The following is a 16,698-nucleotide window of genomic DNA, read 5'->3' as shown; positions in this document are numbered from 1 at the left end:
ACAAAGTCCAACAGAAAAATTCTTTGCTCTGGCAGGAAATCAAACAATCAGCATAAAAATAAACACTAATAATAAACTTTTGATAGCGAAAAAAGGAGATATAGTTTGGGCTTCAATATGATCTTAAAAGGATAACTATGCTACATGTTTCTATCATATGCAAATTTAGCCAGAGAAGAATAAAACTAAACAATATGCAAACTAATTCCCAAGCTTATTCCTTTCAACTAGGTCAAAAAGCCAAAAGCTGTCAAAAGGACAAAAATATACACATGTTCCAGAGACAGACGAAGAGTTTTGTTTATATATACATGTGTGTATGTGCAACACACACACCCATATAGCAAATTTCTTAATGTTACATTTTTAGACAACTGAAATTACTCCTGAAGGCTCGTGTGAAAGTTTGTTTCAGTAAGTCTTGGCCTTGAAATGGAGAAAATCTGACGTTCCTTTTTAATTTACATTTTAGTAATGAAAATCTCATATTTTCAAAAGTTGATTAAGCAGTAGAATGAACTAGAAATTGTATTTTTATATAATAATAACAGGATGGAAAGTAATTTGCCCCAAATTAATATGAATTGATATTGTACACTGATTAAGATGAGTAACAGAAATTCCAAAGATGTATCAGGCAAATGACGAGAGATTATTCAAGTTTCAAGTTTTCCTCTTTCTCCCTCTTTTTTTATTTATATTTTTGTTTGTTTGTTCATTTTGTTGGCAGTAGACTTTGAAAGTTATTCTATGATAACTTTAAAACTAAATTGCAAATTTAAGTAAAATGTCTTAAACATAGGTACAAGGCCAAAAATTTCAAGGTAGGGGACTAATTGATTACTTCAACTCCAGTGCTTGATTAGTACTGTATTTAATTGACCCTGAAAGGTTGAAAGGCTAAGTTAACCATATATTTCAACTCCGACTGTAAAGAGCAAGAATAAATACAGTAAAGCATTATGACTGATGCTCTAGCTTGTCTGTGAATTCTTGATAACAAGTGACTGCAATCTTATCCATTTAACCAAATGATTTTCCAGAAATTTTTCTTTGCATTAGCTGAGCAAATAAGTAAGACACATACCATACAATTTATACTAAAACTTCCTTTTTTAAGAATATGGACTATTGTTTGCCTAGAAAAGTCAAACAAAAACATACAAAATATTCATATATCCACTGACAACTAGTATATATTTAAAATTATGCCAGAGTCAACTTCACCTGTATTCTTATAGGATCAATAAAATAAGTACCAATCCAAAACAGTTGGGGGTAAGGGAGATATAATGGATTGATTCTATTATATTCTGAAATGATGTACCCCTCTGCTTATAATAGAAATATATATTTACTGTCATTACATTCAAGTCAGCCAATTTCTATTTAAAGGAGAAAAAAAGAAAACTTTTGAATCTATTGTACAAACAGAAAATATGGATAAGATCAAAAGCCGAGCAAAAATATTCAGACAATGTTGATCTTAACATGCACACGCAGAGACTCGACCTGCTAGAAATAACAGCAAAACTCCTCTTAATTCATACTCTACAGTCTCAGAAAATTAAGGACATACTAGATAATGCCAACCTGACCAAACAGACAAGATGGTTAGGCTGGAATATCTTTGATAATCTCGATAAGAGTTAACCTGTGGCTAAACAAACATCTATATCGACACTAAACTCACTGAAAATAGAATATAAAGAAGTTTGATCATAATACTCGTTTAAAATAACCAATAACAAAGTTAATGTGACTAAATAGCTGACAGATTAAAAACAAATATATAATCCTATTTTGATTAATTCTTAATAGGATATAAACATTTCCTCAGGGTCATTCATGGAAATTATTTCCTATCAAATGCGTTTATGACTAGTGTTATAAATATATATATATATATATATATATAAGCATCATTGGGTATGAATTTTATTCGCATGAATAATATGCAATCAGAATGTGTGCGTGTTTGACAAAATATGAGTACGGCAATTGTAAGGGAGAGTAAATATTGAGTAAATAAATATATGCGCGTGAAAAGCATCTGTGCGCACGTGCGTGTGTGTGTGTATACGTGCACACGCGCAACTACCAAATGCCTACTGGTGAAGATATAAACTCGTTTAAGAATGCATGAAGGCAACGTATTATGTATGGAAAAAGAATAGGTATGTGTGCGAAAGTATTACTGAGAACGCAAAAAGAGTACGCACGTCTGTAAAAAGTGAAACTAAAGGGGCGTTTGAGTGCATACACAGACCGTATGCAAATGCAATAATATGCGCATGCATGTATGTATGATGTTCCCTAAAAATACTTGATGCAAACATTTGTTTGCTGTACTTGTCAACTCGGAAAAACAAATTTTCGTTTTGCCTATTAAAATCACATTAAAACAAATCACAAAATTTTAAAATATTTAAAACATCCGTATAAAAAAAACAAAAACAAGAAACCCTTTCTAATAATAAGGTATATATGTGTGTGTGCGTAATGTTCGAATACACATATGATACAACATTGTTTAAATGAGACTTTTTTGAGAATTGTTTATATATATATACATATATATATATATATATATATATATATATATATATATAATATATATATATGACGTTTCAATTAACAAATGAGAGAAAAAGTACTCAATACATGTGTGTGTACACATGTAATCAAAGTGAATTACTAGCTTCCGACCTAACGAAAGATCCTCTGCAAAATCGCCCAACATGCTAGAAATAACAGTCAAATCTCCTTTAAATGTCATCCTACCGTCTGATAAAAAAGGATGACAAACTGAACAAAGTAATCCCAGGTATACAAAATGACGGGATGGTCGCGGTTAGAACACCTTTGATTATAGGTCTGATCGATCAGGGCTGACCCCAGGTTAAAATAACAAGAACACCTACGAGCTTTTGAACAATTCTGAAATTACTTCAACTAAACTAATTGAATATTACATATATTGTACATATTTCAACAATGAAGGAAGTACAAGAACTAACTATACAGGGAGTACAAATACTAACTTTCTTGAAACTTACCTTTTGTTTTGCGAACGTAAACACGATTAATCAAAGCAGCCATAGTTTCTCCATTAAAATAAACCGCTAATCCAAATCTACTAGAAAATAATCAATGTATCTCTCTTCTCAAAGTTAATCGCTTCTAAAGAATGTTGAGTAATAGGGTTCGTCGTGGTAAGGTGTTCAATTCTACTGTCATGCACCATAGTCCTAGTGCAAACGTCGCTGATGAGTAAACAGTAACAGTAATTCTTTTAAATAACAATATTTTTAAAATCTTTAGTGGAGTAAACAATTTTTTAATAACAAACACAGGTCATTCTGCACTAACCGTACCCAAACTTTCAAAATAACCACTTAGCCGAACCATTTTTTGCGACTATTGTCATTCAAATTGAACTACACACACAGGCTAACAGATACACATACACAAAGTGATAGCAGTTTTGGTGGTATTAGAAATATGCCAGGTTATGCCTGATGCACTCGAAGATAAAGCACGCTACTTTAACAGCATCACACTCGATAAAGTGGAAAAGTTTAGATGACCATAGCATGTGAACCAGAAGGCAATTTATCAGGGAAAAGGATAAACTATAATTTGTTCCCTGTGGCGCCCCAATAGAGTAAATAAAGATATAGTCATTCTTTTCATGGTTATCTGTGATGTATGTCACTATCTAATAGGATGACAAACAGTTATGAATGAAAAGGAAGAGAGAAAGAAAAGCGGAAAGAAATATTCAGCACTAGACTGACATGCGATTAAATAAAGGCTGGACAATGTACTACTAGCAACATTATATATTTAAAATATATTTTATATGCATAAGTTTTATGCACTCAAGTAAACGTTGAATCCTTTGCAGAGAGATGGGAACTGAATGACCCGAAGCTGAAACTATGACAGTCACCATGTGTTAAGCGTTGACACTACTGACTGAAGTTTGTTTATAGTCGGGTTGGCTGACTACTAAATTAGGATAGCTTTTAAGGAATCGTTTTATTTCTTGATTTACAAAAGTTACAAACTACAGAAGTGTTCGTAGATTTCTGTTTTCGAAAAATACAATAACACGAAGGAGAATTTATAAAAATGTAAATATTTTAACCTACAATAATTTATTTCTAGGACGAGAAAGGAATTCTTGTTGAATTGTTTTCACAAATCATCTAGGTTTTCCTTCATACAGAAAAAGGTTATAAAATGGAGATTATGAAGCAGTGGCTTTCAAGCTTCTGACTTAGCTTGTAAAATATATGGTTAACACTGTGCTTAACAAAATTGCAATTAATATTTACAAGCATACAAAAAAGAAAAAAAATACAGATTATTAACGACTGAAGTGTAGAAAAAAAAGAAAAAAAAAACTAAATATTCTGCACCCTATCTTTCGTAATATTTCATAACAACCCACTAATTTTACATTCTTTCAAAAGAGAATTTTCCAAGTGAATCTGAATATCAGACATGCTTTAGTGTATCAAAAATAGATTTTTTTTAGTAGTAACAGCAGATATTAAAGGTTTATCATAAATTCAAAGATATTTCCTGTAGCTACATATTCAACATATTTTACCATCATATTTTTCAACAAAAGTATTTTAGAAGAATTCATGCGTCGACAATAACCAAAGTCCTAAGTTCACGATTATTTTCTCCCAAAAGATTTTTTTAATCATTGAATGTCTTGGGGGGAGAAGGGCTTGAATTAACTGAGCAATTTGCTATACTCTTTTACTTGTTTCAGTCATTTGACTGCGGCCATGCTGGAGCACCGCCTTTAGTCGAGCAAATCAACCCCGGGACTTATTCTTTGTAAGCCCAGTACTTATTCTATCGGTCACTTTTGCCGAACCGCTAAGTGACGGGGACGTAAACACACTAGCATCGGTTGTCAAGCAATGCTAGGGGGACAAACACACACACACACACATACATAAATATATATACATATATACGACAGGCTTCTTTCAGTTTCCGTCTACCAAATCCACTCACAAGGCATTGGTCGGCCCGGGGCTATAGCAGAAGACACTTGCCCAAGATGCCACTCAGTGGGACTGAACCCGGTACCATGTGGTTGGTTAGCAAGCTACTTACCACACAGCCACTCCTGCACTATGAAAATATTTGCAGTGTAACTTCACCAGTTACCTTTCGTGTTAACTTCTCTTGCAATGAAAAAATTCAAAATATATCATGTAACTAACGAGAATCTATGTGGTAGAAACAGCAGCTAAATAACCCATAACTTACACCTATCATCATAAGAATGGAATGACACACTAAATGGTATAGTCCAAAATCCATTAGACCAAATGAACTGGAATGATCACAGCTGAATGCTTTTGGTCTGATTAATTAAGACTGACATGGGGCTAAACAACATGCAAGCTTTTTGCAGCACATATTTAGGATTCTTACATATAATTGTGTAGAACAAAAACTATATTAATAATAATTATTTCAATTTCATATACTACTTTCCAATGCAGAATAAAATGAAATTCTACAATAATTTAGACTTCAGTAGTAATAAAAAGTAAATTAGCAAATAGCACCCAAAAATTGTTAGAAATTAAGAAAGCAAAATTTATACTAACACAATCAATAGGAATGCATTTAAATTCCATGTTTCTCATACTGCAATCAGGCTAAGAAATTGTTTGGATTTAAGAGAAATTGTAAACTGGATAACAAGGCCTTTCAACGGAAATCCCCTGTATGAGATATTAAAATACCTTGCTGTTGAATCACTGTAATTTCCAGGAATTTAGAACTTGTAATTTCACAAATAGTTTCGAGTCTTTCTAACATTACTTTCATCCCACAACCAAAATAAATCATAGTTAATTGCTTCAAAGTAAAATTACTATTATTTCCAATAACCTTTTTTTTTTCCTTTTTTTTTTGCATGTATTAATGGGAAATAAGCTGGTTAAATATGAGAATTTTGAAAGGGAAAAATTTAGTAAATGAAAGAAAGGAAATTACTAAGATATAGAAGATAGAGTGAAATACAAGTTAAAAGCCACAAAAGAAATCTTGAAAACTTAATTTTGTAAAAATGATTAATTTTTACATCAATGTTTATAACTCAGGTGACAATTTTCCTTTGGAATTCAGGTTTATCTTTTACCAATTTAAATTGTGATGGTTTTACAACTTCTTCTAAATGAAAATTTAATAACTTATATTCTTCAAAATATCAACACAGATTATTAAGATTATGCAATATCTCTGAGAAGTTCAAGAAAAAATTGCTTTTCAGTTGCTTCTATAGTGGATCTTTCAGTTACAGTTCATACACTGAATCATTAGTCTTTTAAACAATTTGAGCAATCAGATATCAAAGGAATTTGCTAATTAATGTAATAAAGGAATTTAAATCAAAATATGAGACTAGAATACAATACACTACAAGGTTTGGTATTGCAATCAACTTTTCTTTAATACTGCATCTGCAATTTATCCAATATAGAAGCAAGAGATTTAGTTATGTCTTCTTGAGAACATGGCAATCTCTCCAGTGCTGGTACCATGATAAAATACACTCTGTAAAACAGTTGATGTAGAACTATAAGAAACCCTACCAAAACAGGGAAGATGTACTTCCCATCCTGACCTATCTAGGAGAACAGTTAAGTCTGAGCAGAAGTGGACATGGACTGTAATAATCCATCTAATGCATGTCAGCATGGCAAGTGAAGATAAAAATAATGATAATGATGTTTCACAATGTACATAGTTATACTAGAGGTAGGTAAACCTGCATTGCAACCTGCATTTTTCAATACAAGTCTTTGAAACTTAATTTGTGTGTCATTTCTTTTCTAAAATCATCAGTACATGTTTGGGGGTCACCTCAGCCAATAATTGTTTTTTAATCAAAGCATCTTGCCACATCAACATTCTTATCGATGATAAAATAAAGTCTTTTTAAAGAAGTCTTATTGCTAACAGATTGTATTCACCTAGCATGTTAATTAGTCGGTGCATTTCTCATAAACTTTCTTAAAATCTTTATAACTCATTTCCTTAAGATATTTTGAAAAGGACTTAAAGAAATTCACAATAATTTTACTCTTCAATAAAATTTATTACAGCATTAAGGCTGAATTTTTTGTTTGTGGATTAACTAGCCAATCCAATCCAGAGCAGGAGCCAAGACACGACCCTGACAGACCCCAGATATAACTGGGAAAATGTCAGATGTTGAATCTCCAATCCAAACTGCACTGCACTGTACAAGGCCATCATCAGCCCAATCAGAATTCTCCAAAGCACATCCACTAAGTCAAATGTCTTGTGGAGGTTGACATAGGCTGCAAGGAGCCCCTGCTGAAAGCTCTGCTAGCATTCAATGAATACACAATATCTGTGCAGGAGGACGAAGTTTTGAGTCTTTAGGTCTCTGGTTCTCCCTGTCCTGCTCTATAGATGTCCTTAGGAACCACATGAACTCCTTTAGTACCAGGATGCTTTGCAGGATTATGGGTTACAATTTGGTTAGATTTTCTGTCCAACCAAATGACTCTACTTAGAAATTTGGATGCGTCCTGTGACATATGATTTGGAAGTGCCAGCTCAGACTGCCTAGCCATTTATTTGATTTTCCAAGTTAGACCCTGCTTAGCATGTTCTATTCACTGAGGACCCAGCTGAGATGATGGCACATGTTGGTATGCTACATGATCATGGCAAATGAGGAAGTATCTTGTGGAGATGGGGACTGACTGGAACTCTGCTCAATAGGTTGCCCAGGAGGACCTGGAACAAATGATGAATGCATCAATGTACTGTAATGAAGCATGCCACTACATCTGACCTGAATAAACTAGCAAGACATTATTGTAAATAGTTCAGAGCACAATAACGAAAAACAATTTTGAAGCTTTAAAAACGATATGAAACCACAGCTACTATAGTTACACTAAACCATGCTTACATACTATTAAAGATGCAACAATTCAAAAATAAATAAATTTGCAACACTCAGACATTTTATACTTCAAGCCTAGTTATTCTTATACATACATACAAAAACATACTAGTTCAACTTAGTTAAATTGTAGTTTTCTTTTAAAGAATTTTTTCACGTGCGATTAAATCAGTCTAGTTTCTTTGTACTGTACTTCAACATATGTAAGGTTGTTTTACTTTTAAAATATTTTTCCGTGTGATATGCAGATTGTGATATCAATTTGTTTCTATGATTATTTTCCTTTTTTTTTCGATATTTTCTTGACATTTTCCATCTCAGTTTTGATATTTTGAATTATCTTTCTTTTTCAAATTATATTTTTAAAGTCTATACTTTACCAATACTTTTTATCCATATTCAGCACACAGAAGATATATATATATATATATATATATATATATATATGGATGAATGGATATGTGTAGATAAGAAGTTTGTTCCTCAACCACATGATTTCAGGTTCAGTCCAACTTTATGATTGTGGCACTTTGGGTAAGTGTCTTCTACTATAGCTCCAGACTGACCAGAACCTAGTGAGAGGATTTAGCTTTTTACTTCCATTTTTAAATACTGGGACTTTGGAGCACTATAGTTTTTTGATGCCTAATTTCTAAAAAAAAATATGAAAATGAGAAATATATCCAAAATAAATGAAGTATGCAAAAATTAAGGAAGACATCTATTTTTGAATATTTTATACTAAAAAATAAAACACAGAAAAAGAGCACTTGTGAATATAAACAAATGTGTCAGACGATGTATCAGATATTATTAATGATATGAGGGGCTCGACAATAACTTTTGCAAATTCTTGATAGTTTTTAATCAGATTTTTTTTTACTGCACACACTGGTTAGGGTTAGGATTAGGTGGTGTGGACTTGCTTTACCTTCACCCATTTTATGATGTGATATTTCCTGTTCAGGCACAAAATTTGACATAATGGTATATATAAGTTATAAACTGACTTTTAAGGAAAAGATTATGAAACGGTCTTCTTACAATTCGCTGATGATATTGTCGAGCCCTTTGTATCATTAATAATATCTGATTGGTAAAAGTAAGTTATCATCTGACATGTTTATTTATATTTGCATGTGCCCATTTTCTGTATATTATTTTTTAGTATAAAATATTTAAAAATAGATGAATCTTCCTAATTTTTTGCATGCTTCATTTATTTTGGATATATTTCCCATTTTTGCAACTTTTTTTAACAAGTAAGCATAATTTTCTTGGAGAGGTACACTTCTAAAGAAGTGTCAATATTTTTTAAGGTCAGCATGTTTCAAATAGAATGCAATGATTAAGATTGAATAGGGTGAAGTAAAGAGGCTTTAGTCAAAAATGAGAAATGAGAGACATCTGCTATAAGGAACTGAAAAACAAATTAGCAATGGAAATTTTCTAAAAATCATGATTATCACAGCAAAATTTTATGGGAAATGGTATACTAAATCCAATAAGTTGTAAAATTTTATAAGAACTTGCTTTTTTAATTCAAGCAGATTTTCTATCTATTTTCTATTTAGCTGTACTCAAAGTTTGATACTAAGTAGGTGTGGAGCTAGAAGCATCAGGTTTCGCTCATGAAAATATGCTGAATATATTAACCTTTAATACAACATTAACAGAAAACAATGTTGACAAATGTCCTTGTTAGTGCATCTGAAATATATCTTCAAACACTTCACAGATCTTTGTCATAAAAACATTCATTAGAAAGGTCTATTTCTAAAGAGAAGTGGAAAGAAAAAAAACGTAAGCTTAAAATAGCTATAAAAGAAAAAGCACACTATCCAAAAACTTGGGTCATTATCTACAAAAGTTTCAATGCTTTGCCTCTTTATCTGATAAATATAGCCTTTCAGTTTTTACAATTTATCCAAGTGCAATGGTTTATGAGGAAAATATGGGAAATTCTATCAGGCAATAACTATTAAAAACCTTGATGTACTTTGAATCTAATAAATAAATTTAAATATATATTTCACCATACTGGTTCCCTTCAAATTATTTAGCTTTTAGATATTTCTATTATTAACTTTATTAACTTTAATCTAAGGATTAGTCAAAAACTAAATCAACTAATATTTTAATGAAGCTAGTCCTGCCTTTATTACTATTTAACAAGCATATTTGTTCATTCAGATTTCACTAACTACTAAATCGTTACGTCACTTCATTCTCCCAATAACCACTAGATGCAATATGTAGCCACTCTTAAATCATTTAAAGTTATCTTATACTTATCTCATTTTTTTTATCATCACACCTTTTCTCCATTTGCTCAAATTTTTCGGTCACACATCAAATAAACTTAATGATATTTTAAGTCTTTCTTTTTGTTAGAATGAGTGTGGATGAACATAATTTTCTGAATTCTTTTAGGATTTAAATATTTAACATAAAACCATTTAAATATAACATGAATGGCTGACGTAACTATGCTAGCATATATTTTTACTTCAATAAAGTTCCCAAGTAGGGAAAGTACCATATTCCTTTTTACAAAACACTCTAAGTTCATTTAACAACTGCTATTCTTAACTTCATTAATCCAAACACATCTGTTGAGAATTATGTTTTGCTTCCAATAAGAAAAAAAGAAAATATTGATATTTCTCAAAATAAATTGGAAATTTACACATTAACACCTCATAACATTCATAATAATTAAAATACAGAAGAAAGCTTCCAATTGATTTTGACACATTAGCAAAGTATTATTGGCCCAGATATATAGTTAAGAAAGAGTTATTTGCAATATTTTAACAATGAAATACGAAGGGGCAGCATGCTTGTCACAAATTATAACTAAATGGAACTAAACAGTGGCATATCACAACTCTAAAAAGTAGAACAATAAATTCAATATTGAAAATGATATAGAAGGGAATTTTTTAAATGGATATCAGAAACAAAATGCATGTAGTAGCAAAAATTCAGCTTCAAAGCATCAAGTTTAGAATATATATTTTTAAACTGAGCAACTGATGTCACTAACATGAAGTTATTTAAGATTTTGAATCAAAAGACAAAACTTTTATTAAACACAACTGTTAACATAATTTATGCAAGAAGCATTAATACACTAAAAAGTAAACAATTTGTGATGAAGGCACAGTCATGGTTATGTGGTAAGAAGCTTGCTTCCCTACCACATGGTTCCAGATTCAGTCCCACTGTATGGCATCTTGGGCAAACGTCTTCTATAGCCTTGGGCTGACCAAAGTGGATTTGGCAGATGGAAACTGAAAGAAGCCCATCGTATATATGTATATATGTGTCTGTGTTTGTCCCCCTATACTGCTTGACAACTGGTGCTGGTGTGTTTACATCCCATAACTTAGTGGTTTGGCACACGAGACCAACAGAATAAAACACAGGCTTTAAAAATATAAGTACTAGGGTTCGATATATATTTGACTAAAAATGCTTCAAGGTGGTGCCCCAGCATGGCCACAGTCTAATGAGTAAAACAAGTAAGGATGAAAGATAAAAAAAAATAATTAGTCAATGACAAACATTATTTTCATTATTTCCACAAGTATTAGAAGACAACCCCAGGTTTCAGTTTTATTATAAATTCATTAGGAATGTTTGTATTTTAACTAATATTCCTAACTTATTTTTAAAATGTTTGTATTAATATGTATCTGGAAATTAAATTTTCTTGCATGCACTAAAACTTTAAGTCCATCAGAAAAAATTGTTAGAGATGCTGAAAATGTCAAGTTAGGTTGGTGTCACATTAGAGACATTATTTTAATTACTCTATTTAGTTAAAGGCTTTACTCTCTAAATGTCTAATTCCCCAATCATCCTAAGACTTGAAAAGAACAAGTTAAACCACGCTCTGCAGAAGAAATGTAATAAAACCAAAAGAATTTCTTGCTCTGTCACTGCATTTTCCACAGATCATGCTCATTCCTCACTCTACACTCACATTCAACTTTTAATTAATATGAATTTGGAAGTTGCAGTCATTGCTTTTTTTCACAAGGATTATTATAAAATCTAATGATTTTTCTCTTTGTTACAGATTAGATTTAATTAAACATTTGTGGGGAGCTTACCAAAAGGGTTAATCCTACTTAATTCATGTATTTTATGTCAAACAAGAAAAATTAAGAATAATCAGCATGTGTGTTGTGGTGAATGACTGGTAGAGTGGAAATGGTGTGAGACTGGGGAGTCATTGCCAATCTAATGTCTCGGTGGCGTTCCATGAACCAGTCAGCCAAACTGCATCCCATTTGACTGAAGTACAGAGAAGGGTAGAAAGAGCGGGAGATACAGTAAATGACATTGCTAGAAGTGCAAGTAAAGGAGTCAGTGATATGATAAGGACGATAATGGGTGCCTGTGAGGATGGTAGTGTTGGAGAGTTAGAGGTGTGCATGGGAGCAGGGGAATGAGCCATGTTGGGAGGTGGGGGTTAAGAAAGAAAATGTGGACCAGGAGGTCACGCAGGTTGTGGGCTCATTTGAAAGAGGGAAGGGGTAGGTTGGTTATGATATGCAAGGTGGTGGGGCCAGACTGGAGTTGCTGGAAGGCTCAGAGAATGGGTCGTTGGAGGGGTGGTAGGTGAGGGGAAACAGGAGATGGGCAACAGTGGAGCAGGTGCAGGGAGAGAGAGCAGAGGCACAGTCCACGGAACATGCTCTGACAAGGGCTGTGTGGATAGTGGTGATGGGATATTCATGAAGGATGAAGTGGCGAGCCATGAGTTGAGACTGAGTCTCAAAGTCATGGCTGTCACTGCAAAGCCTGCGTAGAGGGAGGAATTGGGAGTAAGGGATGAAAAGCTTGGTGTGTGTAGGGTGGGAGGAAGAGAAATTAAGGTATGAGTGTAAGTTGGTGTGTTTGTAGTGGATGGAGGTAGTGAGAGTAGATGTTGACCAAAATGTTGAGAAATGCGACAGAGGTGTTGGAAATAGCGTAGAAAAATTTGAGGACAGGATGGAAGGATTGTACAAGGATTGCAGGAGAATGTGGTCGCACTGATAGTCATTACTATAACAGCTGTGTGTGTGTATGCATGTGTATGTATATATATATATACATATATATAAAGAATACGAAAAATGGGACAGGAACGCAAAACATCCAGACAGATGATACAAAAAAGGGACAAGAAAAACAAGGAAGGGTCATTCGGAGTTTTCTTTCGTCAGTTGAGTTCCAGATTAAATTTGCAGTTTTGGCTGGTCACACACACACACATGTATATACATACATATATATATATAACTTTCACTTCACACCAATGCATTTGAGAAACTGTTATAATTCTTGGATAAAAGGTTTTAAGTATAATCAATTAGATGCATACATATAAAATTTCATATCTTCACATATTCATATATATGTATACAACTACTAATATATATATATATATATATATATATATATATATATATAAGTTCAGCAAAATTTAGATTCAAATGAATATGGTACTTAAGTCAGATGCACCAGAATTTTGTACGGTGTTATCCATAACATGGAAATAAGTATATGTATTGATGGAAAACCTCTATGAATGGCTGATGATTGCTCAACATTTTAAAACTGATGTAATACTTACAATGTTTAATAAAATGATGTAGCATGAAACGATCATACCAAATTACCAAAGATATTCTTGTTGCTTACTTTGAGTATATATATATATATATATATATATATATATATATATATATATATATTATATATATATATACATTCCTCATTTGTTATAAAAAAGTGGCAAGCTTTCAATTGTATAAAATTTAAGCTGTACCTTCATTAGAACCATTACCAATGAACAACCCTTATACAAGCTTTTCATATGCATGGGTAATGAACAGCTTAGTTAATATTTGTTTTGATTTCTCACTTTCTTGATTCACTTCAGCTAATATCAACTTTGTCCTCAATTACAAAATCTAGCTGTTTTCAAAGTTATTAACAGAATAATGGAAGCATAAACTACTCAAAACTGGTGAACTTCCAGATTTTTGTAACCACTACTGCATTTCCAATTATACTTAATGTGAATGGTTGACTGAGTGGCATGCATGCAGTCAGAAATATTTATTGAATTCAAAATAGACTTAACATTGATTTTCTTCATAAAAAATCTTGACTAAAACATCTGAAGATCTATAATTTCTAACCTTATTTTTTTACAAGTACCTGTTTTCAGGCATTACATCACTTAATGCTTAAAACAATAACATTATACCTCATTCCTGTCTCACATTTCAGTAAAAGGTTCTGTCCTCTACTAATATCTACAGCTATTTAAAATAACTTTCCATTAATGAAAATGTTTACCATATCTAACAAGATCCAGCAAAACATATTTAATCAAAATACAAATAATGCTTCTTTCCAGGAAAAATCCTGGCATCAGTTTCAACAAACACCTTCCATATTCAATGGTTTAAATACCATCATCTTTAATGAGAATTCAAAATTTGAATTTTTTTGTCTTGAGCAAAAATGCTTCACAGGATTAAGAGTAATTCCTGACCTTTTACATCAAATATATTCTTTGATCATTGGTATTCTAAACTGCATTCATTAGATTAGCAAAACCTCTCATACTAACACTTTTCAGATTATAACACTAGTTTTCCTCCAAACACAATCATAATTATAATCATGAAAAAATGCTAATATTCACAACCAGTAAGGACCTTCTTAGATTAAAAGGAAGATAAAGATAAATAGGCTTGGCACAGTTGTTACAGGTCAAAACTTAGTGTATTACTGTTTACACAAATGAAGCTCAGAACCAAGATCTGAATGTAGTAACTTGAGAAAATGTTCAGAGTAGGTAGTGGGAAGAGTTAGATGAATGTAATGAATATTGTTCAAAAGAAAGACATCTACCAGAAAATTATCATCATTGTTTTAATGTCCACTTTTCCATGCTTGCATTCAGAAGGAATGTGTTGAGACAGATTTTCTGAAGCTAGAATGTTATTCATGTCTCCAAGCTACTTCCCTGTGATTGGACATGTTTTCATAGACAATTTAAAATGAATGACATTGCTTGAACAGTTATGACACTCCTTTGCAACTATCTCTTGATGTGAAGACAAGGATACATTGAGACATATTACACACAAACAAACCCATATTGGTAGATGGAAACTGACAGAAGCATGCAATATGCATATGTGCATACAGACATAGGTCTCAGTTTCCATCCACCAAATCCACTCACAAAGTTTTGTCAGCCTGGGGCTATTGTAGATGACACTTGCTCTTTTTGTCATACCTCCCAAGGGCTTTATCTTTTATCTTCTGAAGTATGTAACATAACTCAATGTATTTCAAGCTTTCTACAAGGACTTAATATTCCAAATTATGAAGTTCTATTAGATCACTGTTGATGCACATCCTACAATCAGGTTTCCTGTAATGTGTTCTGAAGAAAGTTATCTAACTAATATACTGACCCACTCTTACTGAACATTTTCAATATGTAGAATATAATTATGCTGTCATATCTTTAATGCCTTAAAGTACTGATTAGGTTCCATCTGTGTGTACATAATTTATTTCATAATTCTAAAATGGCAAGATAGTATTTAAAATTTTTTACACCTTTCTATAATGGTGAGTGATAGAAATGGCGAGATGAAGTCAGCGTATCCGTTTTTGCTGATAAGTGAATGACTGGAGGGAAATGATGCATGCAATTTTTGGGAGGAAAGATAAAGCAAAGTATTCATAAGCGTACCTGAGGGGTTAGGTAGAATGGCAGTGATCAATGGTAGGAAAGAAGCATCAATAATATGGATAAATAAATATATATATATAGAGAAAGAGAGATAGAAAGAGAGAGAGACAGACAGCATGAGAATACCACCACAAACAGTAATATAAAGTACGTTAAACTAAACTAACATTTGTGATGAAGGCTATATTTAAGCAAAGAATATGAGGTTTTGGAAAGAGGTTACTGAAAATTTCCAAGTATAGGCACAGGCATGGCTGTGTGACAAATGCTGGAGTGGTTATGTGGTCAGAAGTCTGCTTCCCAACTACATTGTTCTGAGTGTAGCACTGTTGTGTGGCACCTTGGGGAAGTATCTTCAACGATAGCCTCAGGCTGATTGATCAATGTGTTGTGAGTGGATTATGCAGATGGAAACTGAAAGAAGTTTGTCATATATATGTGTAAGTACATGCATACTCATGTGTGTGTATGTTTGTCTCACCACCACCACTACTACTGGTGTTGGTTTGTTTACATCCCTGTAACTAGTTCAGGATAATAGACTGATAAAATAAGTTCCAGGCTTTAAAAAATAGTACTGGTGTTGATTCATTTGACTAAAATCCTTCAAGGAGGTGCCCCAGCATGGCCTGCAGGCCAATGACTGAAACAGGTAAATAATAAAAGATAAAATGTGTAGAAAGTATGAATATAAGCAACATAATTTTGTCTTTGCTTCTTTGAGGTGTGTAGTATCTATATTTTTGTGATACTGCATTAGTGTTTAAATCATTCATTGCAGGATATTTTGGAGGTTTCCATTCATAGAAAATGTGCAAGGTTGGCAGAAGGTATTGAGATTTTATATGGACAAAGCCAACAATTTCAGTTAGAAGCAGTGTATAATCATCTTTATCGGTGTCAGTGTGAGCATGGTAGGAAATGATAAATT

The 16,698-nt window shown here is 32.6% G+C and overlaps 1 protein-coding gene across 7 annotated transcripts in view; it reads right to left on the bottom strand.

Annotated features, from left to right (window-relative positions):
* LOC115232614 (dystrophin) overlaps window positions 1-16,698 on the bottom strand; it is a 744,226-nt gene that overhangs the window by 675,185 nt on the left and 52,343 nt on the right. Inside the window, exon 1 of one of the 7 annotated variants that reach the window (XM_036512497.1) lies at window positions 3,060-3,284. The exons of the other annotated variants lie outside the window; for them this stretch is intronic. Coding sequence (XP_036368390.1) covers window positions 3,060-3,102 — 43 coding nt within the window. The 5' untranslated portion in view covers window positions 3,103-3,284. Of the gene's footprint in view, window positions 1-3,059; window positions 3,285-16,698 lie in introns of those variants that run through there. 7 annotated transcript variants of the gene reach the window in all.

This window comes from Octopus sinensis, linkage group LG2, assembly GCF_006345805.1.
Source record: "Octopus sinensis linkage group LG2, ASM634580v1, whole genome shotgun sequence".
Lineage (NCBI taxonomy): Eukaryota > Metazoa > Mollusca > Cephalopoda > Octopoda > Octopodidae > Octopus > Octopus sinensis.
This window is presented reverse-complemented; position numbering and strand designations above follow the sequence as displayed.